At 51.6% G+C, this 16,949-nt stretch overlaps 1 protein-coding gene across 1 annotated transcript; it reads right to left on the bottom strand.

Annotated features, from left to right (window-relative positions):
- Nucleotides 1-4,478: 4,478 nt before the first annotated feature.
- LOC102911102 (keratin, type II cuticular Hb1) lies at nucleotides 4,479-9,735 on the bottom strand. The gene is made up of 9 exons (XM_042264707.2): nucleotides 9,303-9,735; nucleotides 8,444-8,652; nucleotides 7,822-7,882; nucleotides 7,065-7,160; nucleotides 6,735-6,899; nucleotides 6,361-6,486; nucleotides 5,861-6,081; nucleotides 5,284-5,315; nucleotides 4,479-4,975 (listed from the first exon to the last, which is right to left on the bottom strand). Exons 1-9 carry the CDS (start codon nucleotides 9,669-9,671, stop codon nucleotides 4,809-4,811), a joined length of 1,446 nt encoding a protein of 481 aa, XP_042120641.1. The 5' UTR covers nucleotides 9,672-9,735; the 3' UTR covers nucleotides 4,479-4,808.
- Between the last annotated feature and the right edge of the window lie 7,214 nt (nucleotides 9,736-16,949).

The following is a 16,949-nucleotide window of genomic DNA, read 5'->3' on the forward strand; positions in this document are numbered from 1 at the left end:
TTTCAGTTGCATGCGTCAGTGAGGGGCCTTTGAGGAAGTGCAGACGAACGTCTCAGGGACGCAGGTAGCATCCTGCATCCCTCTCCCTGGAGACTGGCTGCCCACATTTTTCCTTCCCAACCCCTATGTTTTGACTTCCCTGGCATCTGTCCAGAGATCCTGAGGGCCTGGGGTCAGGTCTAGGCTAGGGCTAGGGTCATTTGAATCACCGGAATATCTGTGGTTTGGGACCTGTTCTCTGAGAGGTTCCCCAAGCCATGGGCCACATTCCAGTGAGGGATGGGGTGGGGGACCCGCCTGGTAGCTTTATGAGGAGTCATTCGCTCTGAGTTGAGGTGACTTCTGAAGGAAGCAGGGTTGTCCCCAGTTCAGTCATTGCGTCTCATCACAAGCGTGAGGCAGGAGAGGAAGACAGGAAATGAAGGGTCATGGGAAGGGGGGAAGATCCATATCCTAGGACTTAGTGTACATGTGTAACTGGCTGAATGAATTTAACCCACTGGCCAAATCACAGAAGACAGCTTGAAGAGAAAAGAGCCCTTTTTCTGAGAGGCAATTTGAAATGAGTGTTATAACAACACATGGGTCATATTTGTTAAAGACCGAGCATTTGACTTTGCATCTAACTTATGGGCATTTATCTCTTTTTTTTAATTAAGAAATTTTTTATTCATTTTACATAACAACCACAGATCTCCCTCTCATCCCTCCTCCTGCCACCCCCATCCCTCCCTGACATCCCATTCCCCATCCCCTCCTCTGAAAAGGTAAGGCCTCCCATGGGGAGTCAGCAGAGCCTGGTACATTCAGCTGAGGCAGGTCCAAGCCCCTCCCCTGCATCAAGGCTGTGCAAGTGTCCCACCATAGGTAATGCACTCCAAAAAGCCAGCTCATGCACCAGGGATAGATCCTGATCCTACTGCCAGGGGCCCCTCAAGCAGACCAAGCTACACAACTGTCTTTCTTATGCAGAGGGCCTAGTCCAGTCCCATGCAGGCTCCACAGCTGTTGGTCTAAAGTTCATGAGTTCCTATTAGCTTGGTTCGGTTGTCTCTGTAGGTTTCCCCATCATGATCTTGACCCCTTGCTCATAGAATCCCTCTTCCCTCTTTTCAGCTGGACTCTGGGCATTTATCTCTTAATCTACACCTGAACAATGCATCTCACGAGCCCCCCCCCTACAGTTTTTTTTAAGATTTATTTTTTAGTTTTATGTGTATACATGTATGCCTGCGTGAATATTTGCAACGTGCATGCAGGTTCTTGAAGAGGCCAGAAGAGGGCATTAAATTCCCTAGAACTGGAATTACAGGTGGTTGTGAGCCTCTGATATGAGTGCTGTGCACTGAACTCAGGTTCTATGGAAGAATAAATGGTTCTTAATTGCTAGGCCATCTCTCCAGCTCCCACAAGAAGGAATTCTTTAGGATAAATAAACCAGCGCATATGTTTTTTCTTAAAATTTAATCTTTACTTATTTTTTTATACTTTAATTTTTGAGCCTGATTGTAAATTACATCCTTTGACAATAAGTTACAATAAGTTTAAAAGCCACAATACACACACACACACACACACACACACACACACACACACACACAGTGCTTAGGTCTCTCCTTTCCTTTCTCCGCCTCAATAAACTGTACTCTGTTCACACAGACTTGTCAGGATATCAGGCCCCAAGGGGAAGATCCCTTGGGAATGCCCATACCCACGCCAAGAGGTGCATCCATAAAGATGGCCTTCTGTTGGCTCCTCGGACCCACTACATCCCTGCCTCACAGTTCATAGCACTCAGATGTTCCGGAAGCTGACCTGGGTTCATATCTCTATTTGAACTCCATGAGGACAGTGACTGTCTCAGTCACCTGTCTTTAGGGCCCAACCATATAAGTAGCTGTGGACAGATTGAGACTTTATGCTCTAAGTTGACCTATGCAGGAATATTTTGTGTCCCCCCCCACACTATTAGCACGTCCTATCTTACATAATCCCTCGAAGTCATTTAAATATGTGTTTACCACAGTGCTGGAGATTGAACCCGGGGCCTTGTGTGTGCCAAGTGCACACTCTGTTCCAATCTGCATGCACAGCCCTTCGGGAGCATTTAGAATCCCTTTCACAAAAGTGGTGCAAAGCCCAAGGCAGCTGCCTTTGCTCGGCTGCAGTTAGATCAACAGCAGGCAGGGACAGGCAGACAAACCCAGGGGCTGGAACATCAAAGACAGCATTTCCAGAGGAACCCTTCCCAGAATGCTGCGTGGCGGCATGCGGCTATCACCACTCTGAGTTGACTCCGCGTCCTCCTGTGACACCTGCCTAAACAGCACACACACACACACACACACACACACACACACACACACACACACACACACACGGTATAGTAATCAGGGCTCTCTAGGGGAGCGGGGCCCACAGAATGCATGCATATTACAAAGGGGAGGAATGGCTTACGCAGTATGAAGTCCAGCAATGGCTGGCTACACACCAGGGAAGCTGAAGACCACGCAGCTGTGGGATCTATGAGGCTGCACATCTCCCAGCTGCCCCCGCCTGGCACCGATGACGTCTCAGACTCATTGGTCTCAGCCCAGGATGCAAGGCTGAAGAAATGAAGGCTGCCGGTATCACTGCAAACAGCAGAATAGATGTCCTCACCAACAAGGAGCAAAGACAGGCAGACCAAAGCAGCGTCATCTTCCTCTCAGACCTCTTTATAGCTGGGCCATAACGTGCTGCCCACTCTGGGTGTGGGTCTTCCCCCTCAGTCAGTCTTTCCAGGAGACACCCTCATAGATCTGCTCAGGAACAGGTTTCTTAGTTGACCCCAGAACCAATTAAGTTGACAATCTAGATTAACCGTCAGGTGTAGGATGTTCACAAACATACTGCACTCACAAATCCCTGAAGCTTGGAGGATGTGAAGGTTGTGTAGCTGGAACAGAGGAAAGAGAGGATTGGAGCTCAGCCAGATGAAGGAGTGACAGAAGAGCCACCCAGTGGTCCGTCAAGGCCCAGTCTGGCTGGTGAGAGCAGCGAGGTTGACAGGAAGGGGGCAAGAAGTGGCCGGTCAAGACTGGAGCTTGATATGAGCTTCTGAACAGAAGGGTCCTAGAGGGCTGTGTCCGTGGCTGAGCTGGGCTGTGGCTGTGGCTGTGGCTGTGGCTGCTCTTCTAGTTATGGCCATGGCCGTGGCTGGGCTGGGCTGTGGCTGTGGCTGTGGCAGTCTGGGCTGGGTCTGGGCTGGGGCTTCAGGGCTAGAATCTGGATATAGGCTCTACTTCTTAGTTATATGATACCCTAGGACAGAGGGCTGTAAAGAAGAATCATACACTCTGGGAACTCTCTGGGGCTCTGTCTATCAGAGATGGCTGGCATTGGCTTGACCCTACCTCTGACAAAGCCTTTGTTCAGGCCACTCTCTCCTGCTCTCTCAATAGTCTTCATTGTGGGGGCTTCCATCTCTGCAACATCTTCTGAGCCTGGGAGTAGAAGTTTTGAGATGCGTTCTGCTGTAAACATGTATGTCCATGGACAAGCCTTAAAGTCATAGGACAACCTTGCTGTTCCAGCCCCTAGTTGTAGGATATGGACATTTCTTTCCATGCTTGTGACTTCTGTTCATGAATATGCGTGTAATAAGAGGCTGGTGGTAGTTCTGATCCCTGGAGACATTTTACTAAAATAAAAGAGCAATACTAATTAATGCAGATAGTGGTTGCTCCTGCCTGGTTATTGTACATTTGTGAAACTGATTTACTCTCCCATGGAACCTGAGTTGGGGGTGGGGGGTTGTCATCCCTGTCTTAGCCTTGTGTAAACAGGCACAGAGAGAGCAAGCAAGCAGCCCACTTTACCCAGCTGGGAAGAGACCGAGCAGCCTGGATTGCTGCTGCTGTGTGCTCTTTGCTGTGTTTGAGGCAAGGCAGCAGCTCTGGCAGGGCTCCAAACCCCAGCGGGACTCCATTAAGAAAAGACAGCCAAATCAAAGGCATTTTTTGAAGCTTTACATCACATTCGTATATTCATGCCTTTAGGGGTCCAGTAAATTACTCGGGTGTGAGTCTTCTCCATCAGACAGTGAGTGATGTTTTCCCAAGCTTCAGGCACTGGGGAATGTGATGCTTATTGCCCGTCATTTACAAAGGTGCTCTGGCTGTTTTCTGGGAGGTAGTGGCGGTTACAGGAAATGAACACAAGCAGCAAACGCAGGACTCATGGCAGTCGCACCCCTCAACTAAGGGACAGCCCCTGCCCCAGCCTTTGCTCATCTCTGACGGCTGTCTTTCTCCATCTTGGGAGATGTACTTTTAAGGTGGTGTGGGGAAAACTTGTCTCAGCCAGGTCTAAGACGGATGGGAGTCCAGGGACAAGACTGTCCTGGAAGCCCTGCTTTCCCCATGTGACGCTGGAGACAGGAACCCTGACTCCTCAGAGGACTAACAGAGACACAGACAAAGCTCAGGGTTGACTACATTAATTTATTGGAAACAGATCAAGACAGAGATTAGAGAGGAAGAGGCAGAGCTGCGGCTCTAGCAGCTAGCTCCCAGGTAAGCAGGGTAAGTGCTCTCTCCTCGCCCCACCGTCCAGACCCCCACCCTGCGGCTCCAAAGGGACTTCTAGAAGCCCATCCCAGTATTCACTTCTGAGAGCAGCGGGCTCATCCAGGGAGACCAGAGGGGCCGAGAGTGAGGGGGTCGCTTCAAAGCGAGCAAGTTGCTGAACGCCTTGTTTCAGGTCCCAGTACTGGGCAGCCAGAGACAGCTCAGAGGGAGAAAAGCCAAGCCCGGTGAACGCGGCTCCTAACATTTACGGCCACAGGACACAGCAGAGCCGCAGGGCGCACACAGGCCTGTGCTCACCGCCAAGTTCCCGCTGCAGGGGGCGCTGCAGACGCTGCCGGTCACTGGACGCGAACCTGACACGCACAGGTCCCCACACACGACCCCTCCGCGGGAGCTGCTGACACCTGCGGGTCCGGGAAGAAAGGATCTGAGCGAGGATCTGAGCAAGGATACGATACGGGGAGAGGCAGTAACCCAGAGAGCCGCCTGATTTCCTAAGGACCCCATCCCCATCCCTTAACTCCTGGGATTAAAAGCCAGACCCACCCACTTCCGGTGAAGCACTCGGGTTCTATCTAGACCCAAAGACCGTGGTCTTTTTGCATGACCCCAAATCCTGCTACTGTGCATGCAATACCCATCTAAATCATTCCTTTCAGAAACACTGCCTGCTGTCCCTGGGGGTGAAGCCCCCCCCACCCCCAATACTTACAGACATTCACAGCTCCTACACCTTCACACAGTCTGAGGGAAGACAAGAGAAGAATTGATGAAGCCCAACATAGTAGCAAACACAGGCCCCCAAACTGTGCTCCACATGTCAGAATTTGCCCACAAAAGACAATCAAAATATGGCCCACTATGAACACAGCCTCCAAGGGACCAGTGAAAGATTTTATCCCCAGAATCCAGCTATTGGTCAAGCCAGTCCGGCCAAAGGCAAAATGGGGTTCGGTTCCTCTGAGAGGGACTTGTTGGGGACCAGCCCCCACACTTATATACCGCAGGAACTCTTGAGGAACGAGGAATAAGAGACTTAGAAGAAGAGAAGGGAGAGAGAAAACAGAGAGAAAACACAGGATAGACATGAGTGGGCCTGGATCCTTATCCACCAGCCCAGACCATTATTCCAAAGGTCGATTTATAACAATGCCAAGGGGTGGAGCGATAGACCTCCCCCTTGCTAGTTACAGTCACCTGGTGCCCAGGTCCACAGTCCAATCAACCTCTTATGCAGTCCTGCTGGGTACAGCCACTAGGAAACCTAGTGGGCTCTAAAAGGGACTCACCTGTGCTCCTCGCCCTCCAGCAGGCGCCTGTAGGTGGCGATCTCGATGTCCAGCCCCAGCTTGGAGTTCATCACCTCCTGGTACTCCTTGAGCAGGCAGGCCATGTCCTGCTTGGCCTTCTGCAGGGCAGCCTCCAGCTCAGCCAGCTTGCAGCGGGCATCGGTGAGGGCAGCCTCTCCCTGCTGCTCAGACTGGGTCACTGCGGCCTCCAGCTTGGTGTTCTGGGGACACAGAAGAGAATGAAATCACTTATGGTCCCTGGGTTGCTCTATATATTACCTGCATGTATCTAGTCTGCTACTAGCTGGGAAACATCCTTCACCCTCAAATAAGAACTTTTTCTTATAGATGTGGATCAATCAGAGTGACCGTGGTCAGGATTCTGTTCACATGCACAGGAAGTATACTAAATGGTAAGATCAAGCAGGGCACATGCTGGCCCTATGGCACTGAGTAGGCACCCAGACTCCCTGGTCTCAGCACAGCTGACCCCTACATACCTGGCACTTGGCGTTCTCAATCTCAGCTGTCAACCTCTGGATGATGCGGTTCAGCTCATTGATCTCCTCCCTGGTGCGACGCAGGGTCTCACCGTGACGGATCACTGTGGCCTTCATCTCCTCACACTGGGGATGAGGGAAGCAGAGACGCCCATGAGACACAGGATGCAACATCAACCCAGTGGGCACACCACCACTGAGTGTGCAAGATGTGCAAGATGCACAGCAGCACAGTGCTCAGCCAGGGCTGCCTCCTCCACCTGAGAGCTGTCTGCCATCTTCTTGCGATCCTTGGGGTGCATGAAACCTCTTCTGATAGATCCTGGAGTCCTTCCCACTGTAGTGTCTAAGGACAGGTGCTGTGACCAACTCACCTTGGTGCGGTACCAGGACTCGGCCTCTGCCCGGCTGCGGGTGGCAATGTCATCATACTGAGCCTTGATCTCAGCCACGATGCAGTCCATGTTCAGGTCCCGGCTGTTGTCCATCTTGACGATGACAGAGGTGTCTGAGATGTGGGCATGGAGGATTCGAGTCTCCTGCAGGAGAAGGGAACAGCAGTCAAAAGCTTGTTGAAAATTCAGTCTATCCCCACATACCTGTGCAAGCCTCTCAGACCTCCCCTGGTCCACACAGGACTTCACAGCCCTGGAATGACTGTCTTCAGTCTACTTGCCAGGCTTCCACCTGGCTGCTGCCCTCACCTCCTCATACAGTCTCCTCAGGAAGTCGATTTCCTGGGTCAGTGCCTCCGCATTGGCCTCCTGGTCTGACTTGCGCAGGTAGGCACAGTCCACATCCTAGGAAAGAGGGGTGTGTGAGCCTGTTTTCTCATCCATCCCATGCAGCTTAGGGAAGAAGGGTCCCAGTGTTTCTATGTGCACCCCATCTCTGCTTCCCTTCCCAGCATGCACATGGCAGCGCCTCTCTGTGGAGACTCTCATGCTTTGCAGACTCTCCCTGCCTCTTAGCCTTGGCTCCAAGTGATTCTGTACTGCTCCAGCAAGCCTCCCAGATGGGTTCCAGCTCTGCCATTGGAGCCTGTCCTGCCCCCAACAATGGTCCCTGTCTCTCTTCCATCATTCCTTGTACACTTGGTTGAGTCCTGGCATCATGGTCCTGACTTGTGGAGTGGGAGATAGACCACACAGTTGCTCAGTGGCAGAACAAAGCCCAGTGGTTCCCTCGGACACAAGTCACAGACTACAGCCTTTAAAGCAGGAAAGGCGGCAGAGGTCAGTGTAACCATCCACTGTAGCAGGGCCACTAGACATTCCAGGTAATTTGCCCTATGTCCCAGACTTGACACGGCATTCATTGAGTAGCTTCTCAGGGAATTTCCCATCCTACATGAAAGGGTTCATACCCTTGCTCCCTTAAATTAGCACCAGTTACTCTCTCCCCAAACAGCGTGTCCCTCCGGTATCCATGTTACCCTGCCTCCCACACCCTGCTACTTGCCTTCTTCAGAGCTACAAACTCATTCTCGGCTGTGGCTCTCAGAGAAACTTCCTCCTCGTACCTGACATAAAGAGAGGAGAGGTCAGGCGGAGAAGGGGGTCTCTGAACCCCACATGGCCAGCCCTGCTTTAAGATCCCCTTAGGAGATGAATGAAGGCTCAGCCTCAAAGTGAACATCATGTATTCTTGGGCACATAGTCCTAGCCTTCCCTCACATACATGCCAGTTCTAGCCTAGCTGCTGAAAGACCCAGAGAGCCAGGACTGAGAACCTAAGGCCGTGGGACATTCGGGGCCTGGGGCCTGCCCCCCCCCCCCAATGCGCTAGGCTGCATTTACTTGGCCGCCACAGTACAGAGGCCAAAAGTCAGATGGAGCAGGTAGAGTGAGTGTCCTCCCCCAGAGGGGAGTGGGGCAGAGTGCTAGACAGTTTCCAGCTGAGTTAGATAGAGTCTGACCAAAGGCACCAGGTCCCCTTCAGGTGACTGTCTAGACAGAAATTCCGGAGATGGCAGGATCCAGCAATGCCATAGCCCTGGGGCCACACACTTTCCTGTCACTTCCTGTGCCTTGATTTCCATCTAGGTGAAATCCGGTGTCAGCTCCCCATACACTGTCCTCACCTCTTCTTGTAGCCCTCCATGGCCTCCTGGGCGTGGTTGAGCTCAGCAGCCAGCCTCCCGCTGTCAGCCTCCACACACTCAGCCTCCCTCCTCAGGGTCTCGATGTAGCCCTCGAACAGCGGCTCCACGTTGCTCTCACAGCACTTGCGGTTCTGGTAGAACTGCCACTTGGTCTCCAGCAGCTTGTTCTGCTGCTCCAGGAAGCGCACCTGCCATGGGAGTGAGAAGGGGTTCAGGGGCAGATCTGGGGTGATGGTGGAGAGGAGGTGGAGGGGCTCTGGGAAGGAGCCCAGCTCTCCATTCCCTTATCGTGGCCCTGCCTCAGCTTTCTCACTTGGGGAGAGCACAAGAGACCGGGGCAGTGCCCACACTCACAGATGCAGGTGGCCACTTCGGTGTCCCGTGCTGGGCTTGGTACTCTCCTCTGAAGCTAGGGAGGCAGGAGCCCCCACAAGCAGAGCACCCACAATCGCATCCCAGGATGAGGGACTGGCATGGAGCCAGGGAGACAGTGTCACAGGCCCTTTGGGGGAGCTAACTAGGCTGGCCTCTGCCCCTCCCCCAGCAGTCCACATCCCAGCTCCAGGGCAACCTTCCTCTTTGGGCTGCCCAGAGCCCCACGCTGCAGTCCCCTGGACCTCCCTGCAGTCAGCTTGTGTCCAGGGCAGCCTGGCCACCAGCCCTACTTCTCAGGACTGGCAGAAGATCCCTGTGGGTTCTTAGTGTGCCCATCTGGACACACCTCTCCCTTGAGACCAGGAGTTCAATATGAGGTCTTTCTGCCTCCTGTGCCCCTCAGTGTTCAGCCTCGGCCATGCCTATGGTGGGCTCCAGGAAGGGGCTGGTCCAGGACACCCACCTTGTCGATGAAGGCGGCAAACTTGCTGTTGAGACACTTGATCTGTTCCTTCTCCTCATGCTTCACACACTGAGCATTGGGGTCGATCTCCAGGTTGAGGGGCGTGAGCAGGCTCTCATTGACAGAGACTGTGGTGATGCAGGGGGGTGTGGGCCCGCAGACGCCTCCAGAGCGGTATCCGAAGCTGCGTCCACAGGAGCCGGAGCGGAAGGCCCCGCAGACGCTGTGGCTGCCGAAGCCCCCTGAGAGTCCGCGGTAGCAGGAGATGCCGCGGTAGGGAGCTGCGGAGATGCAGCAGCGGCCAGGCCGGGGCCCGCAGGCTGAGGCGCAGCTGAAGGCTTGGCCACAGAATCCTGATCCGCAGGTCATTGTGCTTTTGAAGATGGACTGCAGAGTTCTGAATGGGAGCTGTGGAGTCCTGACGGAAACTCCAATGTGCTAATCCAGATGCCTGGGTCCTATTTATGGCAGATTCTCAGGGGTTTGGCTAAGAACGTGGCTGAGGCAATTGGACTTTATGGGCTTGGGCGGTTAGCCCTGTCCAAGCCTCTCTAGAACGTGCTTTAATGGTGGAGTGGCCCGCACCCTCCTCTTTGTAAAGCACGCCAGCCTGTGCCTGGGGCACTCAGCTGGTTGCATCTTCAAAGTGCCTGAGGTGGGGCATGCGCACTCTGCAGCATCAGGGAGGGCAGGAAAGACCCATGCATACAGGAGAGCCAGGAATGGGGCGCAGTTGCCCTTGCGCCTTCAGTGAGTGTGTGTGGGGGGACGACAGGCACTCCAGCAAGACTGGGGAATCAACACCCAACCTCCAGAGGCTTTGGTCCGGACTTCAGCTGCTCCAATCAGAGTGGGATCTTTTCCCTCCGTGCTGTGTCCTCTGAGAAGTGCTCTTCCTGAAGTGGTAGCACCCAGTGCAAGGCTAAGTATCTGTCTGTTTAGTCCTCTGAAACCTGACTGGAGTTTCCAGAAAGTCCGACGCACAGTCCTTAGGTGCTTCAGCATCCCCACCTGAATTAAACCCAGGGTCTTGAGTGTGCTAGCAAGTGCTCTATCCCTGAGTGACACCCCACCCCCTTCAACATACATTTCTTAAAAATACGAGCAGTGCCCTTTTCACACCCAAGAAAATCAACAACAAATCCAGAAAAGCACTAGACTCTGTTCGGTATTCTGTTTCCCCAGCTGTCCTAGGATTGTTTTAAAGCAGGTTTTAACAATTTAACATGTCACTCTCACCCTGTGCCCTCTGTATGGGATGTCAGAGCTTTGGACCGACTGCTCCACGTGGGACATCCTGGGTATTGTGGCAGCTGAAGTCTCAGTCCGTTGACTCTCTTGCTCTCTGGTTTGTTGTGGACATTCGAGCCCTCACTACCTACTTGTGAGTGGTGCCTATTTGTCGCCCAGCACAGATGAGGAACATCCATCACTCTTTGAGATAGTGCTGGGCTAGAGGCTTGGCACTATCAAGTCAACATTTGGGGCAGAATACTTCATGGTGAGTTCTGGGTTCCTACTGCCTCAGACCAGGAGGCACAATAGGTCAGATTGTGGATTTCAAGTTGGATGGTTTGAGAACATTTCTCCTTTTCAAGGAGTGAGGACTCTGTAGGGAGTGGGTATGCACACCTTACTTTGATAAGTGTGCATTCCTTTGCATGGGTCATCTACTGTGTTCATCAATACAAGCAAGAATCAATCTTCAGTTATTACATCAGCTATCTGAGGGATGCACCAATCCTCTTTTTCTACAGAAGGGAAAATGGAGGCTCAGAGAGGCTGAATAATTTGCCCAAAGTCTCCTAGCTGTCAAGCGATGGGTTTAGGAGGTGCTAAGCCTTTGAGAAAACCAACCTTCTGATTTACTAGTCTCTGAGAAAGTTCCAGAAGGTGGAGAATGCTGGCGGGGGTAGATATCTGTGAACTTAGACAGTACAAGGAAGATGGCAGAGTTGGTGACTGGGACAGGCTGAGTGGGAGGGGCTGGTGGTGTGTGTTCTCCCAGGGCAGCCTGGGGCCGGCATGTGGCTGAGAGGTGGCTTCATGGATGTGAGCACTGAGAGGCCATGGGAAACAACAGTTTTAGCTATTTTGCATTCTCTGGGCAAATCGCAGTTATTTTGGTTCATTACTGGGTTCTACTTGTCCACCAGCCACTTCTCCTCCAATAATACCCTAGAGAAACCACCCGGGACAGTCCAGAGGACAGCACAGTGGCATGGTATGATGGAAGACTCTGAGCCCAGGCTAGGAGCAAGGGTGGGCTTGGTGAGAGGGTAGGAAGGAGGAAACCTCAGGGCAGGGCTCCCACATCTGTGCAGAGCGTCCAGACACTGACGGGACAGATGTTGTGGGGGTCACAGGCTGTGCCAGGGATCTGGTCCCGCAGATGGGTGTGGCACCTGAGGGCACTTCATGTGTTCTGAGAGCTGGGCTAACATGTTGGAAACTCTTCGCAACCATCCTGGGCACTGCCCACAGCAGTGGCCCCAGCCAACCAGCTGGCCAGGTGTCCCTGGAGCAAGTGCTGAGCCAAGCAGCACTTGCCAGGAGGCCGTTCCTGGCAGGGGAGCTCCCCATTAAAACACTGTGCGCCAGCATGAGCCATTAGGAATGCCTAGCTCTTGCTAAGCAATTTCCAAGCCCCAAGAAGCAATTGGAACAAGATACAAAGGAACTCAGCTATGACACCATGTCATTGGACTTCAGGGGCTATTAATCACTGCTAATTTTTGAACACCTAATAGGACATTTAGCCTGTTTACTTCCAGAGAAAAGCTGAAAAACTAAAAGGGGGAGGTGAGAAGGGTAAGAGAGAGGGAGAAGGAAGGAAAAGAGGTTGACTGAACCATGCTGTTCGGCTCTGATAGCGTCAAGTCGGTACACCGCAACTACAGAAGTTAAAACCATTTTTACTGTGAACTACACCAACAGACACTAACACTACAGTAAGAAGTAAAACATGTGAGCAGGAGTCCCTATGAGCGCCTATAGTCTGTGACTCCTTCAGAGATTATGCCTTCTGCCCCCTGGCCCAGGCGATCCATTACCTGGGTCTTATAACCATTTATTCCTTGTTTCTCTTTACAGTTTTTAGAGCCGGTGGTTCTAAAACCAGTGGCCTATTTGTCCATTTCCCAGGCTTTAAATTTTTCATACATAGATTCACATCGTATGTGTTCTTTCATGTCTGGCTTCTGCTCTGTGTTGCCTCCTGTAGCTGTCCTGTGTTGGGCTCACTTGGTGTGTGTTCACTGTATGAAAAGACCCCATCTAGCCCCCTCTCTGCCTAGGTAGGCTCACGGTCTAGTGTCCATACATGGAAGAGAGATGCTGGGGACATCCCTTCCCATCCTCTGATGCAGTTGTAGCTGGACATCAGCCTTTATAGGGTGAATTTTCTCAATACTCTCCCAACTTTGAAAAGAATCTCTCCTGATGCTAACCTTATTTCGTACAAGGTATATTCCAGCAGGTCAATGCACATGAACTTGTGTAATTAAAAATTTTATTACATTTATTTACTCTGTGTGTGTGTGTGTGTGTGTGTGTGTGTGTGTGTGTGTGTGTGTGTGTACACTACAGTGTGCACATGGAGGACAGACAGCAGCTTGTGGGAATCACTTCACTTCTCCCACCATATGAATCCTGGGGACTGACAGGTCATCAGCCCCAGTGGCAGGCACTCTTACCTACTCTTATCTTGCTGGCTTTTGCATGGTTCTTTTCTACAGTTTTTATTTTATGTGTGTGAGTGTTCTACCTGCACATATGTCTGTGCACCGTGTTCACGTCTGATGCCCGTGGAGATCAGAAGAGGATGTCAGAGCCCTTGGAAGTGGAGTGGATGGAGTTGTGGATGGGTTATGGGTGGTTGTGGTGCAGACTCCTTGCTCTTGCCTCCTGAGCCACTGTACCAGAGGCCCATCACCTTATGTAATGCCGTCTCCTCTGAGGCTAGTGTTCTGAAATACTGAGACCAGGGAAGGTGAAGAAGATACTTGTTCCAGGTGAGAGTCAGAGACAGCTGACCCCAGAGGCTGATGCACCAGACCCTGTTGGAGAGAATGAGTTTGGCTCCTTGCACACCCATCTGCTCACCATCAGCAGCACACTGCAGATGTGTTTGCATGGAGCACCTAACATACATGTTCAATTCCCTCCTCCTCAACACCCTCTTCAAGGCCTTCTTCCCACATTGCTCTCAGGGTTATGGGCTGGAGGATGGAGGGGACCTCATCTTTGCTCTTGTGAGCCTCTGGCTTTAAGAGCAAAGCTGGACACATGCACAGATCACAAATAGTGAGGCACATCCTGAAACACATTACTACATACAAAGATTTTGTTTGTGGACACATTTCAAGGGCTTGGCACATAGTAGGTGCTCAATAAATGTCTGTTGAATGAATACAGTGAGTACCAGCTACACATTAAGTACTGAGTAATGGGGCCATCAAAGCTTGGTGGCCAGTTGTACAAAGCTTTGTGGTCAAATGGGGTGGGGTCACACGAAACAGACCAGGAAGTGGCCATTCCTGGGGGTGGGGTGGGAAGGAGTGATGCTGAGGTTTGAAGGAGTGACGTAAGAGAAATGTGTTCTTGGCCAAAGAGAGCCAGCCAGTGAAGGTGAGCATTCAGAAAGCCTGGGGCAGAGTAGATGGGGTGTGAGCCAGGTTGGGGGTGGGAGGAGGGGTAGGAACGGGAGGGGATTTTTTATGGGGAGAAGGAGCTGTGTGGGAGCCACTAGCAGAAGGGAAGGAAGCTGGCGGGGTGCAGCTGGGAAGAAGGAGAGGCCAGAGAGATAGGAGGAAGTGGAGAAGGGTGGAGGACAAGTGAGTGAAGATCCAGAGGACAATGGAAACACTTCAGCAGAAATGATTGAGGGGAGAAGGAAGAGGAGGCGAGGAAGGGGGAGGAAGAGAGGAGGGATGATGATAATGATGAAGAGGATGAAAATGAGGAGGATGAGAATGAGAAAAAGGAGGACGAGAAGGATGAGGATGATGAAGATGATGATGAGGAGGAGGAGAAGGAGGATGATGAAGATTAGGAGGAGGAGGAGAAGGAGGAGGAGGAAGATTAGGAGGAGGAGGAGGAGGATGATAACGATGAGGAAGCAGCTGCTGTGCTGGAAAGGTACAGCTTGAGGTCAGGGTCTGGACCAGTCTGCAGAGGGGCAACGTCAGCCCAGATGTCAGGTGATGAGGGATGCAGGCAGATGCAGGGATTAGGGAGCGAGGCTCAGCAGGCTGAGCTCCAAGGGTTGGGCATCCTATTCTTCTGACCCTCTGGCCAAAGATACTCCCTTTGTTCCATTCTGATGGATGCTTAGCCAGTGTCCTGGGCGTGAGCAGGATGAGAAGTGGGGTTCTGATGTAGAATGCCCCCCAACTTGCCTCACATATGTATAGGCTAGACCTGAAGTCAGTTCTCTCACTCAAGAGTCCTGTTAGTGTGTAAATATCCTCCTTCACACAACTTGGAAGCCTTACTGGCCTTGGCTTCTCTTTCTGCTTATAGGTGGGAAGGACACACCCAGTAGGCGATGCTTAGGTGTCTTCCAGATGTAGAGCCCACGAGCTACTCCAGTCTAAACTCCCACTAGTGTCTCAAGGATGACACTGGCCTGCTTCCTTGGCCTTGGCCTCTGCTGGACGAGGGTCTTTCTCTCTTTCTGTCTCTGTTGCCTCTATCCATCTCTGTCTCGAATCTCTCTGTCTCCGACTCTGTCCCTCTCTCATCATGAAATCATAGCACTTCATGACCCTTCTTTCAAGGACCCTCAGCCTTCCTGGGCTTCCATCCTCGGCTCTGTCTCCCTGCTACCCATTCTCCGACTCCTCCAGGTTTCTGCCTTGTGAAAGCCCATTCTTGCCCTTCCCAAGGGGCCCCCTTTTCCCTCCTAGAAGGACACCACAGTCAGGCATTCCTCCGCACCGTCTGGCTTTCCTCACCATGGTGGCTCTGTTTTCCTTGATGTGAGAGAGCTGCAGAGGTGGAGCTTCTGTCTGTGTAGTCTCCCCTTTCCAGTCAGCACATGTTCAGGGGCTACCTGACAGGACATATCAACCCCAGGGTCCCCAGATGCCCCATCTGTGAGACACATCTCGTCTTTGCCAGCTTCCACCTTGATGCTCTGTCGCACGCGTTATACTTTCCCCGGAAGCGGGGAGGACTGAAGTGAGCTTTGAGTAAGGACTCCATAAGATGAAAATGGCCTGATTGTCTTGTCACCACAAGGCCTACCTGACCACATGGGCTGGAAGAAGAAACCATACCACGTGGGTCCCCCGTGTCCCCGCATGCAGGGTGGCCGGTCCAGAAGGGGTTTGCTTTGATACAAGGCTTCCTGAAGTAAAAGAGTTAACGCCCCTTCTTTCGGCAGGATGGCTGTGTGTTCTTCCCCCAGGAAGCTTTTCCTCAACCCCAGCTTCCAGCCAGCCTGCTCTTGCTTCCTCTGCAGTTCCGTTGTGTTAGGACAGATTTCCAAAGGCATCCCCCAACAGACCCATGGGATCTCTGGCTACCACCCCATCGGGAGGTTTGAGGATTAGATGAAAAAACAAGGCACACAAGCTGGATGTTGTTTAATTTATGACCAAGGATTTCTTTTTCTTAAATAATATTTCATTTTTTGAGGCAATGTAGCTCCATCGTTTCTCCTTCTCTTTCTTTCCTCCAAACCCTCCCATGCACCCCCTTGACCTCTTTCAAATTCACAACCTCTTTTTCTTTAATTGTTGTTGTACATATATGTGTATAAATACACATATACATCCCTGAATGTATAAATAAGACCGCCTCAGTCCATATAATGTTACTCACATGTATGTTTTCAGGGATGGCCATTTGGTACTGGATAATCAACTGGAGGCCCTTCCCCAGGAAAGGTTATTCACTCCACTGTCAGCTTTCCTTAGTTGCCTGTAATTCTTCGCCTAGGGTCGAGGCCTTGCCAGACTTCTGTCTACATTAGCATACCTAATTAGACACCTGTTGGTGTCTTCTTTCTTCCGCTCATGTTTAGGCATCCAAGCTAGTGAGACTTTATGTAGCTTCTGACATTTCTAGGCGACACAATCTTCCAGCAAACTTCCTATTCCTCTGGCTCTTCCAATCTTCCTGTCTCCTCTTCCCCAGGATCCCTGAGTCTTAGGGGCGGAGGCTGTTGTGGATGTATCATTTGGGACAGGCATCTACAACTCTGCATTTTTATTGGTTGTGTGGTCAATGATCTCTGATGCTTTTCTAAGACCAAATGAAAAATACAAATTTTTGACTTATTTTCCAATTAATGAAGTTTCAGATCATCTGAGCATTTTTTTCTCTTAGAGTTGCTGCCTAAGTATTGGCCCAGATGAGGGTCCATGAGCGGGCCTTTCCTGAAGCAGTTGGGCTGGACCGGGAAGGAGATGGACACTTAGGCCATAGTCCTTTCATCTCCTGGGACAGGCCCATATGGTAGGACAATAGTGCACTCAACAATAATTAAGCACTTTCCATGGACCGGCTGCTACATTAAGTATTATCCTTGTATTATCTTAATCAGATCTCCCACTGCTCTTTCAAGCAAGGCCATATTACTGGTAATTGAACATAAGTGGTTTGGGAAGGTGAGTGAGTACACCCCATCAAAGCTGTCAA

The sequence above is a fragment of the Peromyscus maniculatus genome, chromosome 20, assembly GCF_049852395.1.
Source record: "Peromyscus maniculatus bairdii isolate BWxNUB_F1_BW_parent chromosome 20, HU_Pman_BW_mat_3.1, whole genome shotgun sequence".
Taxonomy (NCBI): Eukaryota; Metazoa; Chordata; class Mammalia; order Rodentia; family Cricetidae; genus Peromyscus; species Peromyscus maniculatus.

Excerpts from the sequence above, each read along its gene's own strand:
- LOC102911102 (XM_042264707.2), bottom strand. The coding sequence starts at position 9,671 with ATGACCTGCGGATCAGGATTCTGTGGCCAAGCCTTCAGCTGCGCCTCA. Across the intron at positions 8,653-9,302 it reads TTGCCGCCTTCATCGACAAG|GTGCGCTTCCTGGAGCAGCA; the intron begins GTGGGTGTCCTG and ends CTCCCATGGCAG. Across the intron at positions 4,976-5,283 it reads TGTAGGAGCTGTGAATGTCT|GTGTCAGCAGCTCCCGCGGA; the intron begins GTAAGTATTGGG and ends CCGGACCCGCAG.